This window comes from Haemorhous mexicanus, chromosome 2, assembly GCF_027477595.1.
Source record: "Haemorhous mexicanus isolate bHaeMex1 chromosome 2, bHaeMex1.pri, whole genome shotgun sequence".
NCBI classification, from domain to species: Eukaryota; Metazoa; Chordata; class Aves; order Passeriformes; family Fringillidae; genus Haemorhous; species Haemorhous mexicanus.
In genome coordinates this window covers 107,940,771-107,963,366 of record NC_082342.1, presented here as the reverse complement: position 1 = coordinate 107,963,366, position 22,596 = coordinate 107,940,771, and the positions used below count along the sequence as shown (strand labels likewise).

The 22,596-nt window shown below is 44.5% G+C and overlaps 2 protein-coding genes across 5 annotated transcripts in view; one reads left to right on the top strand and one right to left on the bottom strand.

Annotated features, from left to right (window-relative positions):
* Window positions 1–12,525: 12,525 nt before the first annotated feature.
* KLHL34 (kelch like family member 34) lies at window positions 12,526–15,657 on the top strand. Its single transcript, XM_059839883.1, has one exon. It carries the CDS (start codon window positions 13,166–13,168, stop codon window positions 14,951–14,953), a length of 1,788 nt encoding a protein of 595 aa, XP_059695866.1. The 5' UTR covers window positions 12,526–13,165; the 3' UTR covers window positions 14,954–15,657.
* A 466-nt stretch (window positions 15,658–16,123) lies between these two features.
* Window positions 16,124–22,596, bottom strand: part of CNKSR2 (connector enhancer of kinase suppressor of Ras 2) — a 207,202-nt gene continuing 200,729 nt past the window's right edge. For 3 of the 4 annotated variants that reach the window (XM_059839878.1, XM_059839879.1, XM_059839880.1), the window contains 2 exons: window positions 21,827–22,023; window positions 16,124–18,765 (listed from right to left, as the gene is read on the bottom strand). In XM_059839878.1, the coding sequence (XP_059695861.1) occupies window positions 18,550–18,765; window positions 21,827–22,023 (413 nt within the window). In that variant the 3' untranslated portion in view covers window positions 16,124–18,549. The remainder of the gene's footprint in view (window positions 18,766–21,826; window positions 22,024–22,596) is intronic. The other variant, XM_059839881.1, reaches the window with a different exon arrangement.

Sequence of the window (22,596 nt, the reverse complement as noted above, 5' to 3'; positions counted from 1 at the left end):
TTGGTCAACAGTGGCTGAAAATGAGCCAGCATACATCCAGGTGGCCAGGAAGGCCAGTGGAATCATGACCTGGATCAGCAATAGTGTGGCAGCAGGACCAGGGCAGGGATTGTCCCCCTGTACTGGGCACTGGTGAGGCCACACCTCAAATCCTGTGTCCAGCTTTGGGCCCCTCACTACTGAAGGACATTGAGGGGTTGGAGTGAGTCCAGAGAAGGGCAGTGGACACTGTTTAGTGGTGAACTTAGCAGTGCTGGGTTAAAGATTGGACTTAGTGATCCTGTCTTTTCCAAACTAAACAATTCTATGATTCTGTGATTCTAAAATCCCTGCTGCCATACCACTTCTTTCTTCCCAGATTTTTGAACAGATAGGGTGGCAGGTTCACCCGAGCAGGTCCAGCAGGTTGGTGAAAGATACGTGCTGGACTGAACCATGAGAGAGAAACACTTAGAGGAAGCCAAAGACTTGAGGACAAATCTTAAGGCCCTTTGGATCATTATTGTTACTGATCTTAGGAAAACCATCTCTCTCCTTGCCTCCCTCCACAGTCCTTGTGTGTGCTGAGGTGCTGATTTGGAGACACTGGAGAGCAAGGGAGGAAACAGCAAGTTTTGAACAAGTAGGGCTCTACTTCACAGTGTTGCAGGTTGCTGGCACTGTTGCTGACAAGCCTGGCCCTGACCTGATGACCTAGAATTATAAGGGTCGGGGAAATATCCAGATTTGTGCTTTCCTACAGAAACTAGGTAAAAAGCAGAAATTCTCAAATGTCTTATTGCACAGACAGGTAGCAAATGCACACAGACACAAAATCAAATAAAACAAATAAAGTCCTCTGCCCTGTGAAGCACATAGTGTCCTCCTCCTCCTCCCTCTTTCCATGACAGACATGTGTCCCTGGAGCTGGGGTATGGTTTACCAGCCCTCTGGCCTTCACAATGTTCCCGGCACTTGTTGTACGCTCCCTGCGTGCACATCCATATGCTCATCCTCTGTTTTTATTGCTGAAGGTTATCGAGGGCAAATGAAGGCCTCCAATGCCACTTTCTATGGCCAATTTAGAGCTTGCAGATAATCTCCTGTGAGGTCACCCACCTCCTCTAAATGTCATGCACGCATGTGATCTGAAGGCCTTCACAGTCTGTCCCCATGCCTGAATGACATCCCAGTGACTCAGCCACTAACACCTCTGAATCAGGCCACCCCTTAATTCCCTGCTATGGCTGTTTCTCCAATAAAATGTTACTGAGCATCCTCACACTGAGAGCAAACAGGTGGGGCAGTGCGAGGGGTAAAGAGCTCCACGGAGATTAGGAAAATGGCACTGGACGGCACCACATCGTTGAGAAAATTCATTTGACATCAAATTTGTATAGTCATGACTCAAATGGGACATGTGGGCTCTTCCCTGGCCTTTGAGAGGAGAGGAACGGGCTCTGCCTATGCCACTCATCCAGCCAGGCAGCTGAAATCAGGTCCAGGTCAGCTGCAGGTGCAGGCGAAGCTCTGCTGCTGTGCACCATGGATTTATCACCAGCCTCCACCTGGAAAAGAACCCCAGCAGATCAGGAGTTCTGGAAGAGCCTGGTTCAGAAGGACATGAGGTGGGACCATAGCCTCCAAAATCCCTTCCTGCTGGGGTGGAGACAGGCCAGAAAGGCTCCTTTCCTTCCCTCCTCTTCCCTTCAGCAAGACCCAGGCTCGGCTGGCTCTGCTAGCCTCTCCTGGGGTTGCACCCATCTAACCTGCTTGGTTGAGGCTTCCTGCCCTGCTGTCCTGCAGGGAGCTCCTCACATCTGTGGGGGAAAAGCCCAGTGCCCAGGATTTCTAGTCGTTTCCCACAAAGCTGGGACTATCTCATCCCTCCATGAGCTTCTTTAGTGTGACTGTGATTTCCTCTGTGAAGTCATTCTGTCCTGCTGGAGCAGCAAGTGAACCAGCACATTGGGGACGTGATTTTGCATTGCAGGATTTCAGGAAACACAATGTATGTCAATGTGGAGACATAATTCCTCCAGAATTTGTCTCCTTGTATCCCAGCAGTCTCACTGGTGCTGCAGTGTCTGACAAACCTTCACCAAGAGCAGCTTCCAATTCTTCAAGGGGGTCTTTCTGCTGCACCTCTTTCAACTTGCTATGGTACAGCAGGAATCAGAAGCACATGGCTGTTGCAAGCCTTGCTTATTGGTTTTTTGGGCTTAGTGATATTTTGCACACCTTGTTCCTTCTCAAGAAAAGAGAGAAGAAAGTGACATCCAGAAATGCAAATTAGTAATATCCAGAACAAGAACTATTTCTCCTCTACCAATCTAAAAAAGAAAATTACCTGTTTTATTCATCTTTATGACACGCAGGAGAAAAAACAAGAAAAAACTAGCTCTGACATCAGTGATGGTGAAGTTCATTTCCAGACTACTGCATTCAGTTGTCAAAAATGCATTTTTTATGGATCAATCTCGGCAGAAGTTCTCAAGTCATGACATCTCTGGGAAGCAGCTTTATAAAGGAGCAGTGATGTTGGGCACTGGCCTTCCAATGGCTCTTCCTGTGAAGAGAGGCAGTGCTTTCAGGCAGACACTTTGCATGCCCTTTGTCCTGTACCTCTTCAGCTTACTGACATGTTTAGTAAATTTTGCAAACAGCAATTATGATGTCTCCAAAACATCACACACCAGCATGCATCCCAGGCTTTCTCCTATTTAAAGCTTTTGTTTTTCAGTAAAGCACCTCTATTTAGAAAATCACTTGTGTGAATCACCAAAGCCTGAGGACTTTGTGACTGAATGCTTATTAGAAGCAGAAGATCCTTAAGTACAGCCCTCAGAGGGGTTCAAAATGCCATCTAATCCATCTCCTTGCCTCCAGGCAGATTTGTAAGGAATATATTTTTTACAGCACACTTTAGAGATGATGCCATGCACGATGGCAACCTCACAACCTCCCTAGGCAACTTGTCCCAGCCTTTTGTTATCTTTACTGTTAGAAGCTCTTACCTAATCTAAAGCTGTTATTATTGGCCTGCATACATACGTATATATATATATATACATATATATATATATATATATATATATCACATATCTATGATATTACATGTTATGCCTCTGCAGGACACATACAACTCTCAGTAGAGCAAGCAAATTGGAAAATTATGACAGCCATATCAATTTCCCTCCCAGAGGTGAGAAAGCAAACTCTGTATTTCCCAAGACATGATTGACCTACATGCAAGGGGAGACCTTGGTCTCTTGTGATTTTTCTAGGTCAAATGACAAAAATAATGAGTCTTAAAGGAAAGTGAGCTAGTTCTTGCTGAACCCAAACAAGAAGGCTCACATTCAGAAGAGCTAGTGGTTGCCAGTCCTGGGAGGCTCCACCTCCTTTAATGCCAAGAGAAGAGACCAAAACAAAAACAAGGAACAAAAGGAAGAGGATAAATGACTAAAGTTTAAAAGTCAAACCCCAAACCACCTCACCATGCAGAAAGTGTAGCTCAGAACACATTTTTTTATCTTCACAAGCAAGGAGCCCAAATGATTATGCAGTGATTGGTATAATTAAAAATGATGCTGTTCAGCATGAAAAGAGTCAAGGCACACAGTTGGATTATACCTTCCCCAGCGATTTTCCTGGCTGGAATTTTTGGTCATGATGAAATGAAAGGTAGGTATAAGAAATACTGATAGAGATAAAATTTCATGTCTGAATAGTCTTAGGAAGTTGAGATCAGTAGCTGAGTTGAAGCTTTGCTGGAGCTACAGCTTCCCACCTAGAGTTGTGTAGGGGACGTAGAAGGACCAAAGTTGTTTGGGGAAACCTGAACACTTTTTTATTCCTAACACAAATTTTCAACACCTATAACAGTGACAAGAAAACAATTTTCTCTTCCCTCCATCCCCATTTTTTAAATGAGAAAGTAATTCTAATTTCCCAGCATACCATTAGCACCCAACACATCAAACCCACCCAAAAGGATAAGCAGAATGAAGATGTCTATTTTCATCACTGAACACATAAGCTTTTAAAAATAACATGCTGAGGGGGGCCAAGGGGAGAAGAACTTTACCCCCCATCCCTGCACATACGTCCCATAGTGATGCCTGCTTTTATGGCAGTGCAGGAAGCCAAGGTTAAATAGTTGAAGGCTGAATAGCCTGGCTCCCCTTGGAGCTAGCATTTGTGACCTTTAGAAGACTGTCCAAACCAGAAGCTGGTAAACATTTGTTTCTAAGAGAAACCCAGACAATTAAGAGCAAAAGGATTTATTGACTGCAGTGCCTTACAGTTGTGGCCTCATGGGAGGGCAGTTTCCAGCACCCTCTGAGTGTTTCAAAAGTGCCCACTGCACTGTCCTGAACAAATTGGACAGTTTGGTGTCACCTGATAACAGAATCACAGCATTTTAGTAAGTAGGAAGGACATTGTTATGAGGAGCAGTGGCCATTAGGATTGTTTAGCTGCCTGATGGGACCTTGGCCTCTAACTGCTCTTTCTGCCTCTGAAAGTGACCTGAATACTTTTGTTCCTGTGTCTTAGCTATGCCTATTTATCCTCTTGTTTGTCTTTTCTGTGGAGAATTTCAGTACATGGGAAACCACAAATAGCCTGTAGGAACTGAGGTTCTCAGCAATGCTTTTTTTATTTTTCTGGACTTATAGCAATGTGTTGCAACTCTAGAAGCTGTAAAAATGCAGTATTTTCTCTAGTAACTCTTTTCTGAAAATAAGGGGAAGGTCAGGAGAATGCCTGATCTGACTAGCAGGGGAAAAAATAAAAGAAATCAACCTTTTTTTATTAATTATTTTTATTAATCATTTAATTAAACATTTCCAGAAGTTGAAGCAGTAGGAAACAATATTGCTTCTGGAGTAACCCAGGTGAGATCAGCAGGGGCACCCACATAACACTGGTGCCTAAAGCATCAGTGAAGGCTGCAGAATGGGAACATCCTAGCAGAGATTATTTCTGCCCTTCCCCATCCTTGCTCACTCCATACAAGCCACTGACAATCTCTACAAAGCAAGAGTCAACCCATTAAAGATAAAGTGCTGTAGGTAGAAACTCACCAGACTCTCTTCTCTAGGAGACAGGGGGCTCAGTTGTAAAGGGTCTGATCTTTAAAATGACCTTTATTCCATTGGGAGTTGATTATACCCTGCATATCAGGTGAGAAACACAGCATAAAAGGTTGATAAATTAAGCTGAGACAGCCTCCCAAGCTTCTCTGTGATAACAAAGTTATATACTTGTTTCAGAGTTGATGGCCAAATTTCTATTGGCTTTGAAGGAACCAAAACCAGTCTGTATTTCCATATAACTCTGTAAACTTTGGACTGAAAAACACTTATTCAACCACAGGGTTCATTTGAAGAAAATTGCAAAATATAGCTCCCTGCAGAAGATCTGTTAGACTTGTAAGAGCAATTTTATATCATCAAAGGCAAGTAAACCTGCTTGGGAATAAGAGACAGGTGACTTGCATGGAGATTGCTTTCACATTCTGTTTATACTTTCAACTTACAGCCTCTAAACCACAGAAATATCAGGGTGTGCAGTTTGTTTGCACAGACTGTTTATTTTACATGCACAGCTGGTGTGTGTCAAAAGTGAGTGGATATGGCTATTTCAAGGTATGTCCTGAATTTGAGTGTTTTCTTCCCAGAAAGTGCAGTCTTCAAACCCTGGAAATTATGTTATGGTGCTGATGTTGGGAAGTATGGGACAATTTACCTAACACAATCCATTTTTTTAGAAGTTTTGAGTTAGCTGCTGTAATGAAGTGCTATACCAGCAGTGCACAGTATCTGCCTGCATAATGATGGGCTGAAAGTCTGCCTCCAGTCTAATTTGTGAAGTTGGTATTTTGACTTTTCTTTTGGTGTTTTTTTGGTTTTGTTTCCTTTTGTTTCGGTTTTGTTTCAGGTCCATCTGTCCTCTTCACCTGCTTTTTCTTCACTTGTCTATGGTTTCCTTTCTTGGGGGTGACAGAAGAACTAACACAGAGCAATGATTTTCCCACTTCAGGCAAAATGCAAAGGCCCCCTGAAAACTCAGCTGTTGTCCCAGGAAGATGCTGCTGCACTGGTGCACGCTGCTGGGGCTCAGGGCATGAGTGGTCACTCCTTTCAAGAGTCACTTATGTCAATCCTTATCCTAGACAGATGAGACCAAAATAAACTTGCTGAATATAGAACAGCCTTTCAAGCTGTTTTGGGTATACTGTGTGTGTTTTCTCTGTGCAGGCAAGACATACTATGTGGGAGGTTTTTTTCACTTCCATGATGGAGTCAGTATTTGCATTGTTCCTGTCATGAGAACTCCAAATTAGAATTAATGAAAGTGAGCTCATAGTACATTAGTTCTTGGAGAGTGCCTTGGAGATGAGGGTTTTGGCTCTCTGCTATCCACAGGTTGTGTGCATGCCCGGCTGGCATCCAGATGATACCAGGAAAGAGGGGAGATAACTGAAATCCTGCATGGTCTGCTGGGACTCGGGCCTGGGGAAGAAAATTTGGTACACACAATTTCTGTAACTACCCTAGGAATTGCTTTCAGGAGTGGAATTTAGAGACTATGTCTGGTGTGGAGGGAGTTGTCTCTCTCCCTTTTTGGTGAGCAGGGCCACCAGTACTTTATGCCACTATGGATTGGCTCTGAGATCAGCCTGACAAGTGATCAGAGAAGCTTGCTAGTCACACATTAGTCACTAACTCATGAAGATTAGGGGGGTAAATGACACACATTCCATCAATGCCTTTGTCACACTCCAGTATGGCTTTATTCAGTCAGAGTCATTGAGGAAAAAAAGCCCTCTAGACACCTGGGGGTTTGTCATCCATCCTTCATCCTTTGGCATGTGCAGTTAATTCCAGCTGCACTTCACCCATGGGTGCTCTCCCACTCTCAAACCTTGTGAATAAATGAGAAAGGATCAGCATGTGCAGGTGCAATCCTTTCAGTCCCAAGGATAAGCCTGAGACTTACACGACATGGAGGGACCAAGTCCAGCTCACTGAGTGGTGTGGTGGTGCTGCTGACAGTGATCACAGCAATGATGACAACAGTGTACAGACTCTAGGAACACTTTCAGTGATCAGCTGACGTCAGGATCTCCTTGTCCCATGCAGTAACAGCAGCTGATTGCACTGTAACCTTTACTTGGCTCACCAACAGTCCATGTCTTGGAGAACATTTGCATGCATGTGGATTAGGAAATCAAAGAGGATGGTAGAGCTGAATCCTAATAACTTATGTGAAAAGCACCTTGGTTTCAGAGACATGCAGCTTTTCTTCAACACTGCAGCTTTACTTCATCTCTGTGGTGTCCCAATACAGGAAAATGTCAGTTTTCTGCTCTGTGGTCTCAGAGCACTGGTTGTGCCTTACATCTCTATCCCTATAAAACCTCATCCTCCTTCTAATTACAAATAAATGCATTCAAAGATGTTTGAACTGTGGGAGGCTAGTCCCCATGTCCTTATCCTTTTCTTAGCCCTGAGGTGTGTATCCCAGTTGTAGGGGTTTTGTGCTGGATGCATGTATCACCATGGAGATCAGGCCAGGGTGGCCTGGGCAGTGTGCAGGGAGCTGCTGGCTGTGTGTCCAGCCAGGGCAGAAGGGAGAGCCCAGCTCTCCTGCCCAAGCTGCAGCTGTTGTCACTACATGTACCCAAGCAGATAAGGGCTGGGAACACAGTTCAACCAGCCCCAGGGTCTTTGGGAGGCAGGAATGCCACATGGGAGTCAGAAATGTTCCTTCTATAGCAGGGGGGCTTCCGTATGTGCAGAAGGGACCCATGAGCAGAGCAGCTTCAGCTAGGGCAGTACATACCCATGCTGTGCAAGGTCAGCAGCCAGAGGTGCCTGTGAGCATCCCTGGTGGATGCAGAGGGAAGATGCCCCTGGGCAGGGGTTGCAGGTCCCTCTCTGCCCCAGCAGCAGCACAGGCAGCACTGCTTGCCCAGGGGTGAAAGCCAGGGCTCAATGCAGAGCATCTCTGGTGCCACTTGGCCATCACAGGAACAGATGAACCCCAAGCAGTGCTCCACCCTCAGCTGTGAGATGCTGTGAAAGCTGTTAGTGCATCTGCTCTGAAATGGGCTCATTAAAATACACATTCTCCTTCATTATCCTGTGGCCGCAGTGCCTGACTCATCCCACTGCAGTTGCTCTGGAATGGGAACCCAAGTTTAAAATTTTCCAACTTGTTTTTTATTCACCAGGGAAGCTCATGTCTAACCCACTGAGATGGCAGTGGAAGCTGGAACAGCTTCTGTCTTCATGGGAGGAAAACAAAACCTGAAAAAACAAGGAGAAGAAATAAATGAAGCACTGTCTGACTGAAAGTCTGGTATTTCATGCTGCCTTTCACAAATTGACACAGGATGCTTTCTTACAGGTGTAGCTCGTGCTGGAGTAACCCAGCTGGGACATGGCCACTCCCAGCCCAGGTGTGCCAGTGATATTTCCTCCTTTCCTGCTCTTTTTCCACAGAACACAGAGGAGTGCCACACAGCCCTGGCTCAGCAGCCTTGGTCCTGCAGCAAGCTCTGGCTGGGATCCCTGCTCTGACTCCTGACCCTACCAAACCTCTGTTCTCCTCACGGCCACTCAAAGCTTTTGCTGCCAGCACTGTCCCCAGACACAGACCCCTCTGAGGTGGCACATGGGTGGACAGAGGTGCTGAGGGTTTGCAGAACTTCTCTGCCAGGCTGGGGGAGGCACTGCCTTGTGCTGCCTTCCTGCTCCCCAGCTCACAGGGACAGTGTCCTGTGGGCACCTCTCAGACAGTGCTCAAAGCCACAGGCAGCCCCAGCCTTCCCCTGCCCAATGGAAACCTCACAGCCCAAGCCCGCCTCATGCAAGCTGGGAACCTTCTCATTTGCTTTTACACACAGACATGATCTCACCAGACATTGCTTTTAGCTGCAAGAAAATTCCTCCCTCTTACTGTTTTGCTCTTAAGAACTGCTTTCCTGGGCTAAACATCCTTTGCCTTAAATAGATGTGTTGACCCAAATACTACTGTGAGTGATTATTCAAGGATGAAGAACAGACTGTAGTCCAAAGATTTTTGCAAAACAACTTAAATCAATATGATCTTTCTGATTAGCACTTCTAGGAAACCTGTATGGCTATACTTATTACTTGGCTCATTTTGCTGTTATTTGTTCATGCAGTACATAATCAAGCATCTGAAATATTTACTCTGCTGTCCTCTGGACTGCATTGATTTCTTTTGGAAGAAAATGTAGCCTGGTAATTCTCTGCTGTGGATTTTTACAATGAATATTTTACAGTAAGCCACTTGTTAGTAATGAGCCTAGTATCACTTGTACAACTCTTTTTATGATCTTTACCCTTAAAAAATAATTGGCAACATTAAAAGTAATAATTCAATTGTTTATTAACCGATGGCCTACTTGCAATATTAAACTGAACATGGCATTGTAACTTGGACCACTTTTCAATTCTCTATAGCAAAAAACCTCTGCATGTGTGGAAGCCAACATTTTTCACAGCACACATCTGAATGCTTTTTTTTTTATTTCAGACTGCCTACTGTAATAGAGCAATCCCTTCAACAGAAAATATGCTGAAAGCCTGAAATCTAAATCTAATTTAAAGTCTAAATGATGCACATGATTAAAAATGTATTATCTATTCCCAACAAATCAGCATCATTGAAACACTAATATTTCCCTAATTTTAAGCACCATCTAGTGAGTCAAACATTAGATCTGATCTTCCAAATTATGCCCAAGGAAATAAGATCCTGGTTTGACTGCATCCCACTTAGTGCTAGGTCCCCTGCTGAGATTTGTAAGTCAGCTGTTCAGTCACCGTCTGTTCTCTCACTAATGGACATTAAATATTCTTCCAAAGGTGCTGCAGACCTGAGCTTCTGCATGAAGGTAATTTGATTGTTGACAAAGGAGGGTCTTGGCTGAGCAGGCTCCCTAGTTAGGCAAGGCTAACTGCCTGGAAGTGAAGCAAGGAAAAACCTCATTTTGATAATGATAATTTTTTTTCTATCCCTCCAGAGCAGGGGACTGGAAAGAAAGTGGTTTTATTTCAATTATAAGCCAAAGGAAAAAAATCTCCAGGCAAATAAACAGCTTTATAAGGATCATGATTGTTACTACTTCCATTAGCTGGCTTGCCATGAAGATGAAGTAGGTCTGAGAGAGAATAGCACAGCAAATCTGCATACAATTATGGGACCTGCTTACCTGGCACTGGTGTTAAATCAGCTCAGTTACACCAGCTCCAGCAGCTGACCTGTATAAACAGCCACCCACAGCTGGAATCTGTTTGGAAAGCAAGTGATGCACAACTGGCTGGGTTAACATGGAATCACTCTGGGCACAGGCAGGGAGGCTCAGACTGAGCCTTGTTTGGCCTCTCTGAAATTACAGAGCTTGTGGCTGGAGCTGTGCTGGTACTTCACACATTCCAGCCAGACTGGTGCAAGACCAGGCAGTGCCTTGCTGAGGGTGAGGAAAAGGCACATTGCCTTTGTCTGGAGTGCACCACCTGGGTGGCAGGAGTGTCATATGGGGGTCAGAAATATTCCTCAGCTGCTGCTGGCAATACCCTCAGTTGGCCAAGCCATACATTTGACCTCTTTCTGGTCAAATCCTCATCCAGGGGAAGTGGATGGATTTATGTGTCCTCAGTCCCCAGGTAGTCCATGGTACCAGCACACGCACTTCAGCAGTGCCCTGGGGCTGGTGGCCCCACAGCAGAGCAGCCCTGTCCTGTGCATGGGGTCTCTCCTGGTGCTGCATCCCCAGCCACCCACCCAGCCAGTGCTCACCTCTGCTGTGCTGCATCTGCTTGGGAGGTCACAGTGGGGAGGCTGACAACCTGGCCTGGGCCACAGAGGCCTCTCTGCTGTTCTGTTTTTGGGTTTTTCCCATTTCTCCCTGTGCATCACTTCTGGCTGGGTCAGAGCAGTTATGGCAGCACAGGCTGGTGGAGAACAAGGACTGTTGACTCGCACCTCAGGCTCCAGGGAAATTGTGATGAACAGTGCCCACCTGCTATTTCAAAACAGGGGAGGTTTATCTGCACCTCGTGCTATAGAAATCTGGTACCTGGTGGGGTTTAACTGGGGAAAGCAGCATCTCTGTGAGTGGGAGCATTTAAGGCCTGGTTCCTCATCACCAGGACTCATGACTGCCGAGGGGTGACAGAGCTACCTGGCCTTTGGTCTCTACTTCCAAAACAGGAGAAGTATCGAAACTGAAGCTTGGAATAGACTGCACAGTTTCACTAACACCTGAAATACCTTAGAGATGTCCCAGCTTGGACATTGGCAAAACTGCTGGGAAAAAGAAACAAGCATCCCTTTTCTCCTTCATCCCTACTGCCCATACATGTTTTGCTAGCAAAGGGCAAGATTCTGATTTGTGGTCTATAATGTCATGATGGAAGGTGGATTCAAGCAGGACATCAATTTTCAGAGCTCTACAGCCACAAAAAGTGATGTTTTTGGAGTCCTTCCCCACAAACAGAGCAGAGGATGTGTAGGAATCAGTCTGTTTAGCAAGACAGTTCAAGCTCACTGGAACAGTCACACAGCATGCACAGTCCATATTAGGATCCAGTCAGCTCCAAACACTGCTCAGCTACGAGGGTAAGCCAGAATTTAATGACATCACATAAATAAATATAAACAAATACAGTAAAAGGCTTTACCTTGGGCTTAAGCAAAAAAACGAAATTTTCCAGTCCTGTGGGATCCTTCTCTGCTCCCAAGTCTGCTGGCTCACAGTGCAGCAAAATGATCAGGCATTTATCAACCCTGGCAAGATCTGCAAGTCCTGAGGGTGTTTGATTTGGAAAGAAAGGTGTCGGGAGGAGATTCCTGAACATCTTCACCCAGAGTTACGCAGGGAAAAAAAAGAAGAAATAAAAGCAAGCTTTAAGAGGTCAGAATGTGTAGCCTGCCCAGAGCTGCTATTCCTGGTAGAAATTAGACCCTGAAGTGCCCAGGTGAAAATCAGGGATAATCCCTGTATAAGTGCCTCTAATTGGGACAAACTGAGAGTGAGAAAGTTGAGCAAGACAGCACTGGCCCACCCCTGGGGGCTCCGGGTTTGTTCTCAGCCAGTAACTGAGAGCACAGTTATGCAAAGCCTCCTCTATAAACAGAATTTGGTTTATTATGGCCGAACTGGGGGAATCTATTTTGGTCACCACTCTGTGTGAATGTGTTACCCTTGTGATTTCCAGCCAGGTCATTCCAAGTCAGCTGCTTTGGCCGTGGCTGTCGCTGGAAGCTCCTCTGTCCGCCCGGTCCCTGGCCCCATTTCTCAGCCAGCCAGGGTTGGCTCCCAGGCGAGGGGGACGAGGGGATGAGCCCGTGGCTATTCTGGTAGCTGTGAGCTATGGAGGTGTCACGTGAAGCAAAGAGCCAGAAATGCATGTCAAATCGAACCAGTGACTAATCACGGTATTTTGGTTGTCTTAGTGGCTGCCGGGGAAAGATTTATGGGCTCAGAAAATCTTCCCGTAATAATCCCTGGGTGCTGATTTGATCTTTGGCCGAGGCTTCCCAGGGCCGTGCGGAAAGGGGACGGAAAGGGGACGGAAAGGGGGCTGCTGTCCCGGGGCAGTGACGTCTAAACCGATCGGAGTTCGAAATACAAACAAGAGGAGAGACGTCCGCGCTCTCTTCTCATCTGTGTCTGCTCAGAGCCACGCGCTGGCAGCCAGAGAGGATCCCTGTGATCTGCCCGTGGAGCAAGAAGGGTCGGGGGTGACGGCTGAGCAGACACAGAGGGCCATTTACTGGGACCGTCATCCAGCTCCCTCATCTGTCACCTGATGGCCAGCCAAGCAAGTGCTCGGCACAACTGTGGACCCTTCATCCTTGCGCAACGTGTGGAGGCAAGAAAAGTAAGCATCCTACAGCTGATACATGTTCAGCTATTTTCTCTATAAAGGAATGAATTGAATTCACTACAAATCTACTAACTGTCCCCCTATGCCAGGCAAGAGACTGACTTGGTTTTTTCGGGTTGGGCTGGGCTTTTCTCTAACAGCTGGAGGTCTGCTGGGCATTCAAGCAATGGCTGTTGAGTGAGGCAGCTGTCTCAATATCTAATTGCATTTCAGCTCTAATAGCTCAAGGGAAAAGCATTGCATTGTCTGCCATGAGCTACTTCCTGTCCTACTGCAAAGCACACTGCACCGCCGTGCTCGCCCAATACCAGAGCCTGAGATCAGAGGGCTTTCTCTGTGACATTCTGCTGAAAGTGAAAGAAAATGAGTTTCCTGCACACAAGTCCTTGTTGGCGTGCTCCAGCGACTACTTCCGAGCCATGTTCAAAAGTTATACCCAAGAGTCTAAAGCCAGAGTCATTCACCTACAAGTTGTCTCACCCACTGGACTCCAGCACATCCTGGATTTCATTTACACATCCTTGCTGCCCCTTTCCTTTGAAAGCCTGGAGGATACCTTGGAAGCTGCAAGCTATTTGCAAGTGACTGATGCTATCGGCTTGTGCAATCAGTACTTAGTGAACAATCTTGCCTTGGAAAACTGCTGCTACTCTGCCAACGTGGCCAGGAAGTTCTACCTGCCAGATGCCCTAGCAGCTGCAGAAAAATACATTATTAAAAATGTCTGGAAGCTGCTGGACTTGGATTTGTCAGGACTTCTCGAGCTGAACTTCAGGTCTTTGCTAGCAGTGATTCAATCTGCAGACCTCCCCATGGTGGAAGAATGCCGCCTGTTGAATCTTGTCCTGCTGTGGTTGAAGCAGGATAAATCCAGGCTGGATCATGCAAGCAGCCTTTTAGAGCACATAAGATATGGTCTCATCCCAGTGGAAGAGCTGAGAAAAACCTACACACAGTCAGAAGTGTCCCTCTCAGCAGGTATTAAGTGCATGATCATAAAAGCAATAAATTATCACACATCTGTATACAAACAGCCTGTCCTGCAGGATAAGTCCACCACACTGAGGAACCAGAAAACTCGGATCATTCTGCTGGGGGGAGGCACAGCAAGCGAGGGGCTGGTCACCGATGTGGTGGCCTTTGATGTTTACAACCACAAATGGAGAACCCTCACCCAGCTGCAGGACAGAGTGCAGAACCACAGCGTGTGTGTGGTGGGGAACTTCCTCTATGTCCTGGGTGGGGAAATACAAACTGCTACCCTGGGTGATGCTAAAACTGGAAAGACCTTATTGGTTACAAACAAGGTCCATCGGTATGATCCAAGATTTAACACATGGACCCAAATCACGGGCATGCTGGAAAAGAGATGCCAGTTTTCTTGCTGTGTCCTAGGCAAGAATATCTTTGCCATTGGTGGAAGGGGTGAGGACGGGTCGCTGCATTCATCTGTGGAAGTCTATGACGTCAGCAGGGATAGATGGACCAAGGCCAGGGAATTGCCATGCAGGATACATGGTCATGCCAGTGCTGTTTGCAAGAACACCATATACATCTCTGGGGGCAAGTACTCGGCCCCAGCCAGCACAAGCAATGATGTTTATTCTCTGAGCTCACTTGAAGGGCAGTGGGTGAAATGTGCCCCAATGAGCATTGCTCGGTTTGGGCATCAGATGGCAACAATCAGGGGATCCATATTCACCTTTCTGGGATTATATGAACCTTTCTCTGAAATAGAAAGGTATGACCCAGATCAAAACCAATGGACTCGGTTGAAACCACTGGTCTATGATCGATTCTCCTATGGCCTGGCAGTGGTAGAGGAAACAGCTCTTCTTATTGGGGGAAAGAAGTGGCAAAACTCCCTGGAGGTCTCCACGCAAGATGTGGTTGGCTATGACATTGACAACGATGGCTGGGAGGAGATCTGCAAGGCCCCTCTGCCCTGGTGCGGGCTGCAGTGTGCCGTGCTCCAGCTCTCCGAGGTGGCCGAGGAGCAGGACAGTGACAGCCACCAGAAGAAGCTGCCCAACTGCTGAGCTCCTGTGCTGAGGAATGTCCATCCCAGGAGATGAGTGAGCAGGGTGGCCCTGGAAAAGAAGAAAATTGCAGTGGCTCTGAATGTGAGAGTGGAAGTTTTGCCTGGATAAGCCAAATTCTTGGTGGAAACAAGCAAGAAAATCTGTCTCCAGCACAGGAAACACATCTAGGATTTATAAAGCTGGAAGCTGATCTCACTGAGCAAGGATGTAGCAAGTAGCATGCTTAGAGGCGATGAGTGAGAATTGTAATCCTTGACTTTTGGATAATACCTAGATAGCAATTAGTAGGTGTTGCAAGTGGGATTTTTCAAATATTAAAAAATATAATCCGTCTTTTCTGTTTTCCTAATCGGAGGTAATTTTCCCAGCTGGTAAGTGCTATTGAGTTTTTATCCTATGGCTAAGCAAAAGGAAAGAGAGCTGTATAAAGACTAGAAAATTGATGCCTACAAGAATTAGTAGCAAGTATTGCCAAGGAAAAGGTATAATTCAATATACTACTTACTAGGCAAGAATGTCTTAGCTAACCAGCATGAAGTTACTGGACAGAGGCATGGACTTTTCACTGTGTAGACTCAGCTACAGCTGAAAGTTAAACCATTGTTTGTTTGATAGAAGTAATTTCTCCTCAGTGGCCTTTGTTGTAGAACACCTCCCAGATGTTTATTTTGTGTTATTTTAAAGACGCACACTACTGGTGATGTTCATTTCTTTTGTGTCCAAGCCCTGTGTTAGCTTAGATGGCCAGAGCTGAGTGGGTATCCTTATCCTTAGCCTCCAAGAGGCTTCTTACAGGAGAAACAAGCTGTCACTGACACCTTGGCATTTACCTTGGCGCCATATGCTGTTTTATCACACCTGTTCCTAAGGGTAAAATGCTTGGTTGCTGTTAACTGCTACATGACAGAACCCTGCAGTCAGAAAAGGTTTACTGTTCATCAAAGAGTACAAAGGGGAGGGAGGTAACTGAAGGTTTTCAGAAGTCTGTACTCAGTGTCTGCCTACATACAAATCAGCAATAGTGTCACTCCCTTTTGGCCACACTGGCAGAATTTGAAGTCACACCAGGGCACTTTAAGATATATGGATATGTGAAATGCAGACAAAATGGTCAGATGCCACAGAATCAATCTGGTATGGAGCAAAGTGAATCTTGAGCCATAAATGTTCATTTAAAAGCTAAATTTATTGTACTTCATTTTACAGTGTTCCCTTTCTAGGCTGAGAGTTAATACAATAAAAATATATATAGAAGAACATTTAATAGTCTTAAAAGAAGGCAGCACAATGGAGAGGACACATGTTCTTTGTCACTAGACTAGCTTAAAAAACTGTAATGTTTAATTTTCACCTTTATAGCAATCAAGCTAACTTTACTAATGTAAAGTGCAGGCAGAATGGCTGTTGCATAGCAACAGATCTAAGTCTTCTGAACTGCCTTGGTTTTGACAAGGAATCAACTACACAATGTGCATATACATCCATCAGATATAAAGAGTTTTTCATATGAATATATTTACTTTTGGTCCAGTAAAACAATAGCAAGAGAATCTAAATGCTTGGAACAATAGCACAATCCATTTCAAGTCAAGCATTTTTAAAGAGAAATTTACAAAAACCTCACAAATTTAATATACAAGTCAGTACCCATGCAGTAAATAAATGTCCAGTTTATACAAACAATATTCTTCTAATTGTACAAATCTTACACTGGATCCAGAATTCTATACAAACGTTAATACATGATTTGTCATCCAGACAACTTGAATATAGGATTACTGAAAATGGGCTACAGAAAGGCCACTCTTCTGTACAGTTGTGCAAAATCTGCAGAACATTTGCAATCCAAACACAATAAGAAGGTAGAAAATGAGGGCTAGAAAGAGGAAAAGAAAGAAAAAGGGAAGCAAGAGAGAAAAAGAGGAGAGAAAGAGAGAAAGAGGGAAAGAGAGAAAGAGAGAGAGAAAGAGAAAGAGAGAAAGAGAGAAAGAGAGAAAGAGAGAAAGAAAGAAAGAAAGAAAGAAAGAAAGAAAGAAAGAAAGAAAGAAAGAAAGAAAGAAAGAAAGAAAGAAAGAAAGAAAGAAAGAAAGAAATAGAAAATCTGTCCATTCTTTCCTTCATCCCTTCATGGATATAACTGGCAGGAAATATCATAAGTTCATAAAGTTTAAAGTACATTCACTGAGTTGTACAGGCAATAGTCTCAAGTTGGTTAAGAGTACAACTCACTAAAGTATAAAGGAGGCTTTTCCTTTCCACATGAGCATTATTAAATCATGTCATGAGTCCTAACTTATGCAGCAAAATACTGAAGAGCAGCAGAAATATTTTGTCATGCTCTTAACATTTTTCAAAACCAAGTTCATAAAAAGCAAACATATGATTTAAGAGTTCCGTCCCACTTTTGTTTCAGGCAGGTGCCTAACTCTAAGGAACTATTTCCCCTCATATTCACTGGGTTGTCTTCAGCAGATAGCAATTTATGGAAGTTTAAAACATTTTAATTGGCTTGTGAACTCAGCAGAACCCAGAGACATCCCTTCCCCTTCAAAAGCAAACCAGAGGCTTTTTTACTCCTCGGTTATTTTTCAGATTCCATGCTCAATTCTGCTCTTATTACACATTATCCCTGCATACAATACAGCCAAATTTCACAGCTCAGAAAACACATAGGAAGCTACTTGAAAAATCCTATTCACTCCTCTTCTATTGTGGGAATCTTCAAAGCATCTCAGATTTGAAGCATTTCATTGGAAACCTCTGCTGCTGTTCTGGGCTGAAGAAACGCTGCCACCAACGATGTTGAAAGTCTGTATTTTCTCTTTTTGCAAAATCTGCACATTATACTGATACCTTCAGTGCAAAAGCTTCATCAATCACAGTACCATGACTTTTTTCTTTTTCCGTAAAAATGTGATTAAGAAACTACACACAATTTGGTCTTAATTATAATACAAACCAGCATCCCTTTGCACTGGTGGTAAACCTAAGTAACAGGCTTTAAAAAAAGCACAAGGAAGTAATCTAGCCTTTTGACACTTAAACTCACATTAGTCATTTTTTGTCTGCTAATTTTCACCCTTTTATGTGTTTGACAAAACTGAAACACAACGACTGCGTTACACCTTTTCCCTGTTATTTAAGAAAACTCCTAGAGTTTCTCATGAAATATAAAAATTGGTTTTCTCCCACCACCAAAACAGTACCTGCACTCCAAAAATGCAATGCAATACTGGAATTATATAATATAAAATATCATTGTAAAACTGACCTTTGATAACAAAAGCTTGATAGCATGTGGAACTTCTTGCATGAAGGCCACAGTCTTCCAAAAATGCTTTTAAATCCTTTTCTTCAATAGCTAACGATCATGTTTTTTTAATTCACAGAAGGTAAACACAAGCAGAGCATGGGTAGCATATAAAATATACAAATCCTCATTAAAGAAGTGGTATCGTTGGCCATTGAAGGTTTCACACAGCTGAGTAACATTAAAATATAATTTACAAGAGCTCTCACATATCGATATAAAAACTACTTTATGCACTTCAGTAAAGGGCTGGGGTGTAGCAAATGGACAAAAAGAGAGCCTCTCATACATGTGTTTCTATGTAGGAGTGAGTGTGTGCTATTGAGGCTATAAGTGCTTCCACCTCAGATGAGCCATTAACAGAGTCCCTCCGGGGGCTGCTTTCATAGATGTTCATGAAGAGATCAAGGTACATTTGTTTCCATTCTTGAAAGTCTCTAGACGTCAAGGCTGGGTTATCCAGAACTTTATCTATAATGGCTACTTCTCCTTCCCTGGCCTGTGAGAGAAAAGGAACAAGCAAAGAGTTAATCCAAGTGATGAGTCACTGACAAAATCAATCGTGTGGGTGGAAGCAGAGAATGGGGGGTACAACTCAAGCCTCAGAGCACCTGAAAGCACAGGGACTATCTGATCTATGAGCACTCACACACAGGAGCCTTTCCACAGGGTGTCCCACATTGCCCTGTGGGACTTGGGCTTCCCTCGCCTTGTCCAGAACCCTCAGTAAGAGTTCCTATTCCCCCACCTGCCCCTGTGTTCAGCCCCAGATAAAGCAAGCCCTGCCCTGCTTGCTGTTAGCTGTTTGCATCTCTCAGGACAGGTTTCATACAACAAAGTGCCACCTGTTTGCCCTTGATCAGATCAGAAATACTGCATGGGTGTGTGGGATGCAGACACACTCAGAGCACAGCTACACCTCCTTACCAGGCTTGTCATGGGGGCACCTGAGCTCTGCATTGCAAAGGCTTGTGCAAGGAGCCCCAGGGAATGACAGCTCATCTCCACTACAGATCTCCTGCATGCCACGGGCTGGCTGGCTGCAACCTCTTCTACCACTGAAGGGGCAGAGAGAAGGCAGAAAAAGGGAAAATACAAGATAGTTGCTGATGCCTCCTTAGGCCCCATGGAGGCAGGGGAAGTGGCTGTACCATAAACCCTCTCTGGTGACTGGTTCATGGAGCTGAGTGTCACAGTAAGCCTCAGATGTACCCACAGCCACCCACGGTTGTTGCAAGAGGAGGAAGCTGGATGCCACAGCCATAATCCTTGGAAACACAGCTAACACACACCTGTGGCTCCCAGCACTGCTCCTCAGCACAGGAATGGCATGGCCACCAGCAACCTCCCCTCCAACCTCCCTGCAAGATGGGTTTCACACTCCTCATGGCTAACTCACGTTTTCCATGTCCATACTATGAGTATGTTAAACCTTCTGGGTAGCATGGCAAGGGGAAATACCAGGCTGTGTGTGATGGGACAGATCAGAAGGGTCAGAGAATCTTCCATGAGCAGTGCTTTCATTGCTGTGCAAGCAACAGCAAATTAACACTACCTGCTAGAATACTCATCACAGAATACTCTCTTCCAGAAAGAGAGGGCAAGATAAGAACAAGCTGTAGAAAAGAAACCATGGGAACTCCTGATCACCAGATCTCTGCTTGAGCTGCCATAACTTATTTCTCACAGGTTGTGGCTGGTCCCACACCTCTGCACTACCAGCCAGGCAGCTCATACTCAATGACAGGAAAATGATTTTGTGTTATTACAGGAAAGAAAGCACAGGGGTCTTTCATTAATGACTTAGAAGATAGGACATCAGGAGCCAGAAGCAGTTTGGAGGACTGTTTCTGGATGTTATTATGCAGGATAAAATTCAAGGAGAGTTCAGAACATCAGTGCCAACAGGCCAGTGCAATTGGCTGCATTCAGGAAGGAGAAATCAAAGGTACTGATAAAAAGAAAGACTAATTGATTAGGTAATAGCAGCAGCTACTGCTTGATGCAATTGCCAATAGCATGGCAGAGGTGGACCTCTGGGCTGTAAGGCAGTCACAAGTTACCATGATGTCACTGCAAACCAGGCATGTGTCACTCTACACTGCTGCTCTATGCAGAAAACAACAATTATCTGTCTTTGCTCCTTGCTGCCATTGCATTTTCCATTATTGGTCTCATGTACATAAAGTGATTTACACCAATCACAGACCAAACAAGAGTGCTGACAGGCTTAGAAAATATGGCTCATGGACAGAGAATGAAAAAATCGTGTTTGCTTGATTCAAAAGAAAGAAGTTCCAGAGAAGCACAAAACCAGGCACCCGCTGGATCAAGAGGCTGCTCTGTGTTTTGGACTTCCCTGAAGGAAAGCAATTTCAATTGCAGGAAGCCATTGGTACAATGCATCTCAGGTATCAAAAACCACTAACAAAGAGACAATTCAGCATGGCAGCAGGCTGCTGCTGCTGCTGAACCACAGCTGTGGTGTGTGACCCCACGGGAAAAACCCACAGCCACGGCGTGAACCTCCTGCCACCCTGATGTGTGTGAGAGCACTGAGATTTTGTTTCACTTTCTCATGCTTGTAGAAGTCATGGACAGCTGTGAATGTTGCCCTTTTTTGCCAGCCTTCAATCCTGCAAAGACTTGCACACCAAGCTAATAATGCAAGTTGCCTTCAAGGAGATGATAGAGTGCAGAAAGTTTAGCACATGTAGGATTTCTTTTCAGGATGGGAGCCCCACACCATGAAAATAATATTGTCTAAATGCTTCTCTAGGTGATAGAAAAGTAAATTAATTAATGTTTATAAAGGCCTCTTTGATGAAAGCTGTTACAAAATGCACTGTACAATTATCTGGTGGCTTAAAATGTGGTAATTTAATATAGTTAACAGGGTCCCTGAGGAAATCCAGCATATTGTTTGCTGAAATCTCTATCAGGGCATAACTGAAACTGCTGTACCAAACAAAGAAAGCTGACAAGGAGGCTAAAAGAGCTGTAGTACATTTAAAATTACCAGATAAATTTTCAGATCTATCATTATCACTACTTATTTAATCACTCTTACTGATTAAATACAATGATCCTATCAGTTTACACAGAAAGCAAGCATACAGTTTCCTCCTGGACAAGCTCATCAATTAGAAAACAGTCAAGTGTTGCAAGGGATACCATTCCCTTCTAAAGGCTGGCTTTGTCTAACTTTAGACTTTGGCAATTACAAAGTGAATGTGTTTTGGTAAAGCAAAATGTTCAGGGACAAAAAAGGGATTAAGGTTTCCTCCAATAATTTGGTGTCAACTTCTGTTAAACAAGCTAGAGGAGGAGCAGCTGCCTGAGATTAAATTCAAGAAAATAAAGAAATGAAAACTGATCCCCTCACTTTGACTGCTCTCCCAGGCACATTTTTCCCCTTCTTTTCAAGCAGTGCTTCCCCACGTCTCCCTTGTTTGCACACTGGGGCTCAGCCTGGACTCCAGCTGCACACAATAATCTCTGATTACAAAACAGCCCCATCCAACCCTGGGGCAGGATTTTTCCTCCCTGCTTTATCTCACCTTTAAAGTGCTTTTCAGAATTCGCAGCTGGTGCAGTTTTTCATTGACTACTGGATCACTACATCTCTTTATAAAAGATTTCTTATACTCCAGCTTAGTGGAAATCCGGTGTTCTCCTAAAGGAGACAGGCTGGCCTGCTCCAAGGCTCTGTACAAATCTTGCAAGGAGTCTGCTGTTTTTTCCTCTATAGTTTCAACTGTAATGAGACAAAGGGGAAAACAAAAAAAGGAGGAAGAAATAGAGAAAGCAACAATGTATCATTAATGTGATTACAGAAGACCTATCAGAAAACTTTGCCAAATGTTTAACAGGTTTAACTAGACCATAAAGAGAATATTTCACACCTCCTAAGTCCCAGAAAAGAGCACTGCCACTGCTCCTTCTTGCTATGGCCTTCACAAGAAAGGGAGAAAAACTTTGAAGAACGTAAAGTCTTGATATGCAGAGAAACAGGGAAAAAGAGAAATAGTGCAAGGTGCAGTGACTTACTACCAGAAATCAGATTTCTGGTACTGCAGTTACATAGTTCTGGTGACCTCCTTGTTACAAGCAGAGGAAGCCCTGCAAGCATCCTGCTAAGGAACCCAGCAGGGATCACATCTCAGACTGGAAGTGCTGATAACAGCGCTCAAGAATATGTGATGGTGGCCCTGGAATGACATGTCCTAAGAAAGTCCACTTATTTTTGTCTCTTATGTTTGATGCTCAGTGCTGTTGTGCAATAGTCAGTAATGCTGTCACTTATGCTGGTCAATTACTTTACTATTAC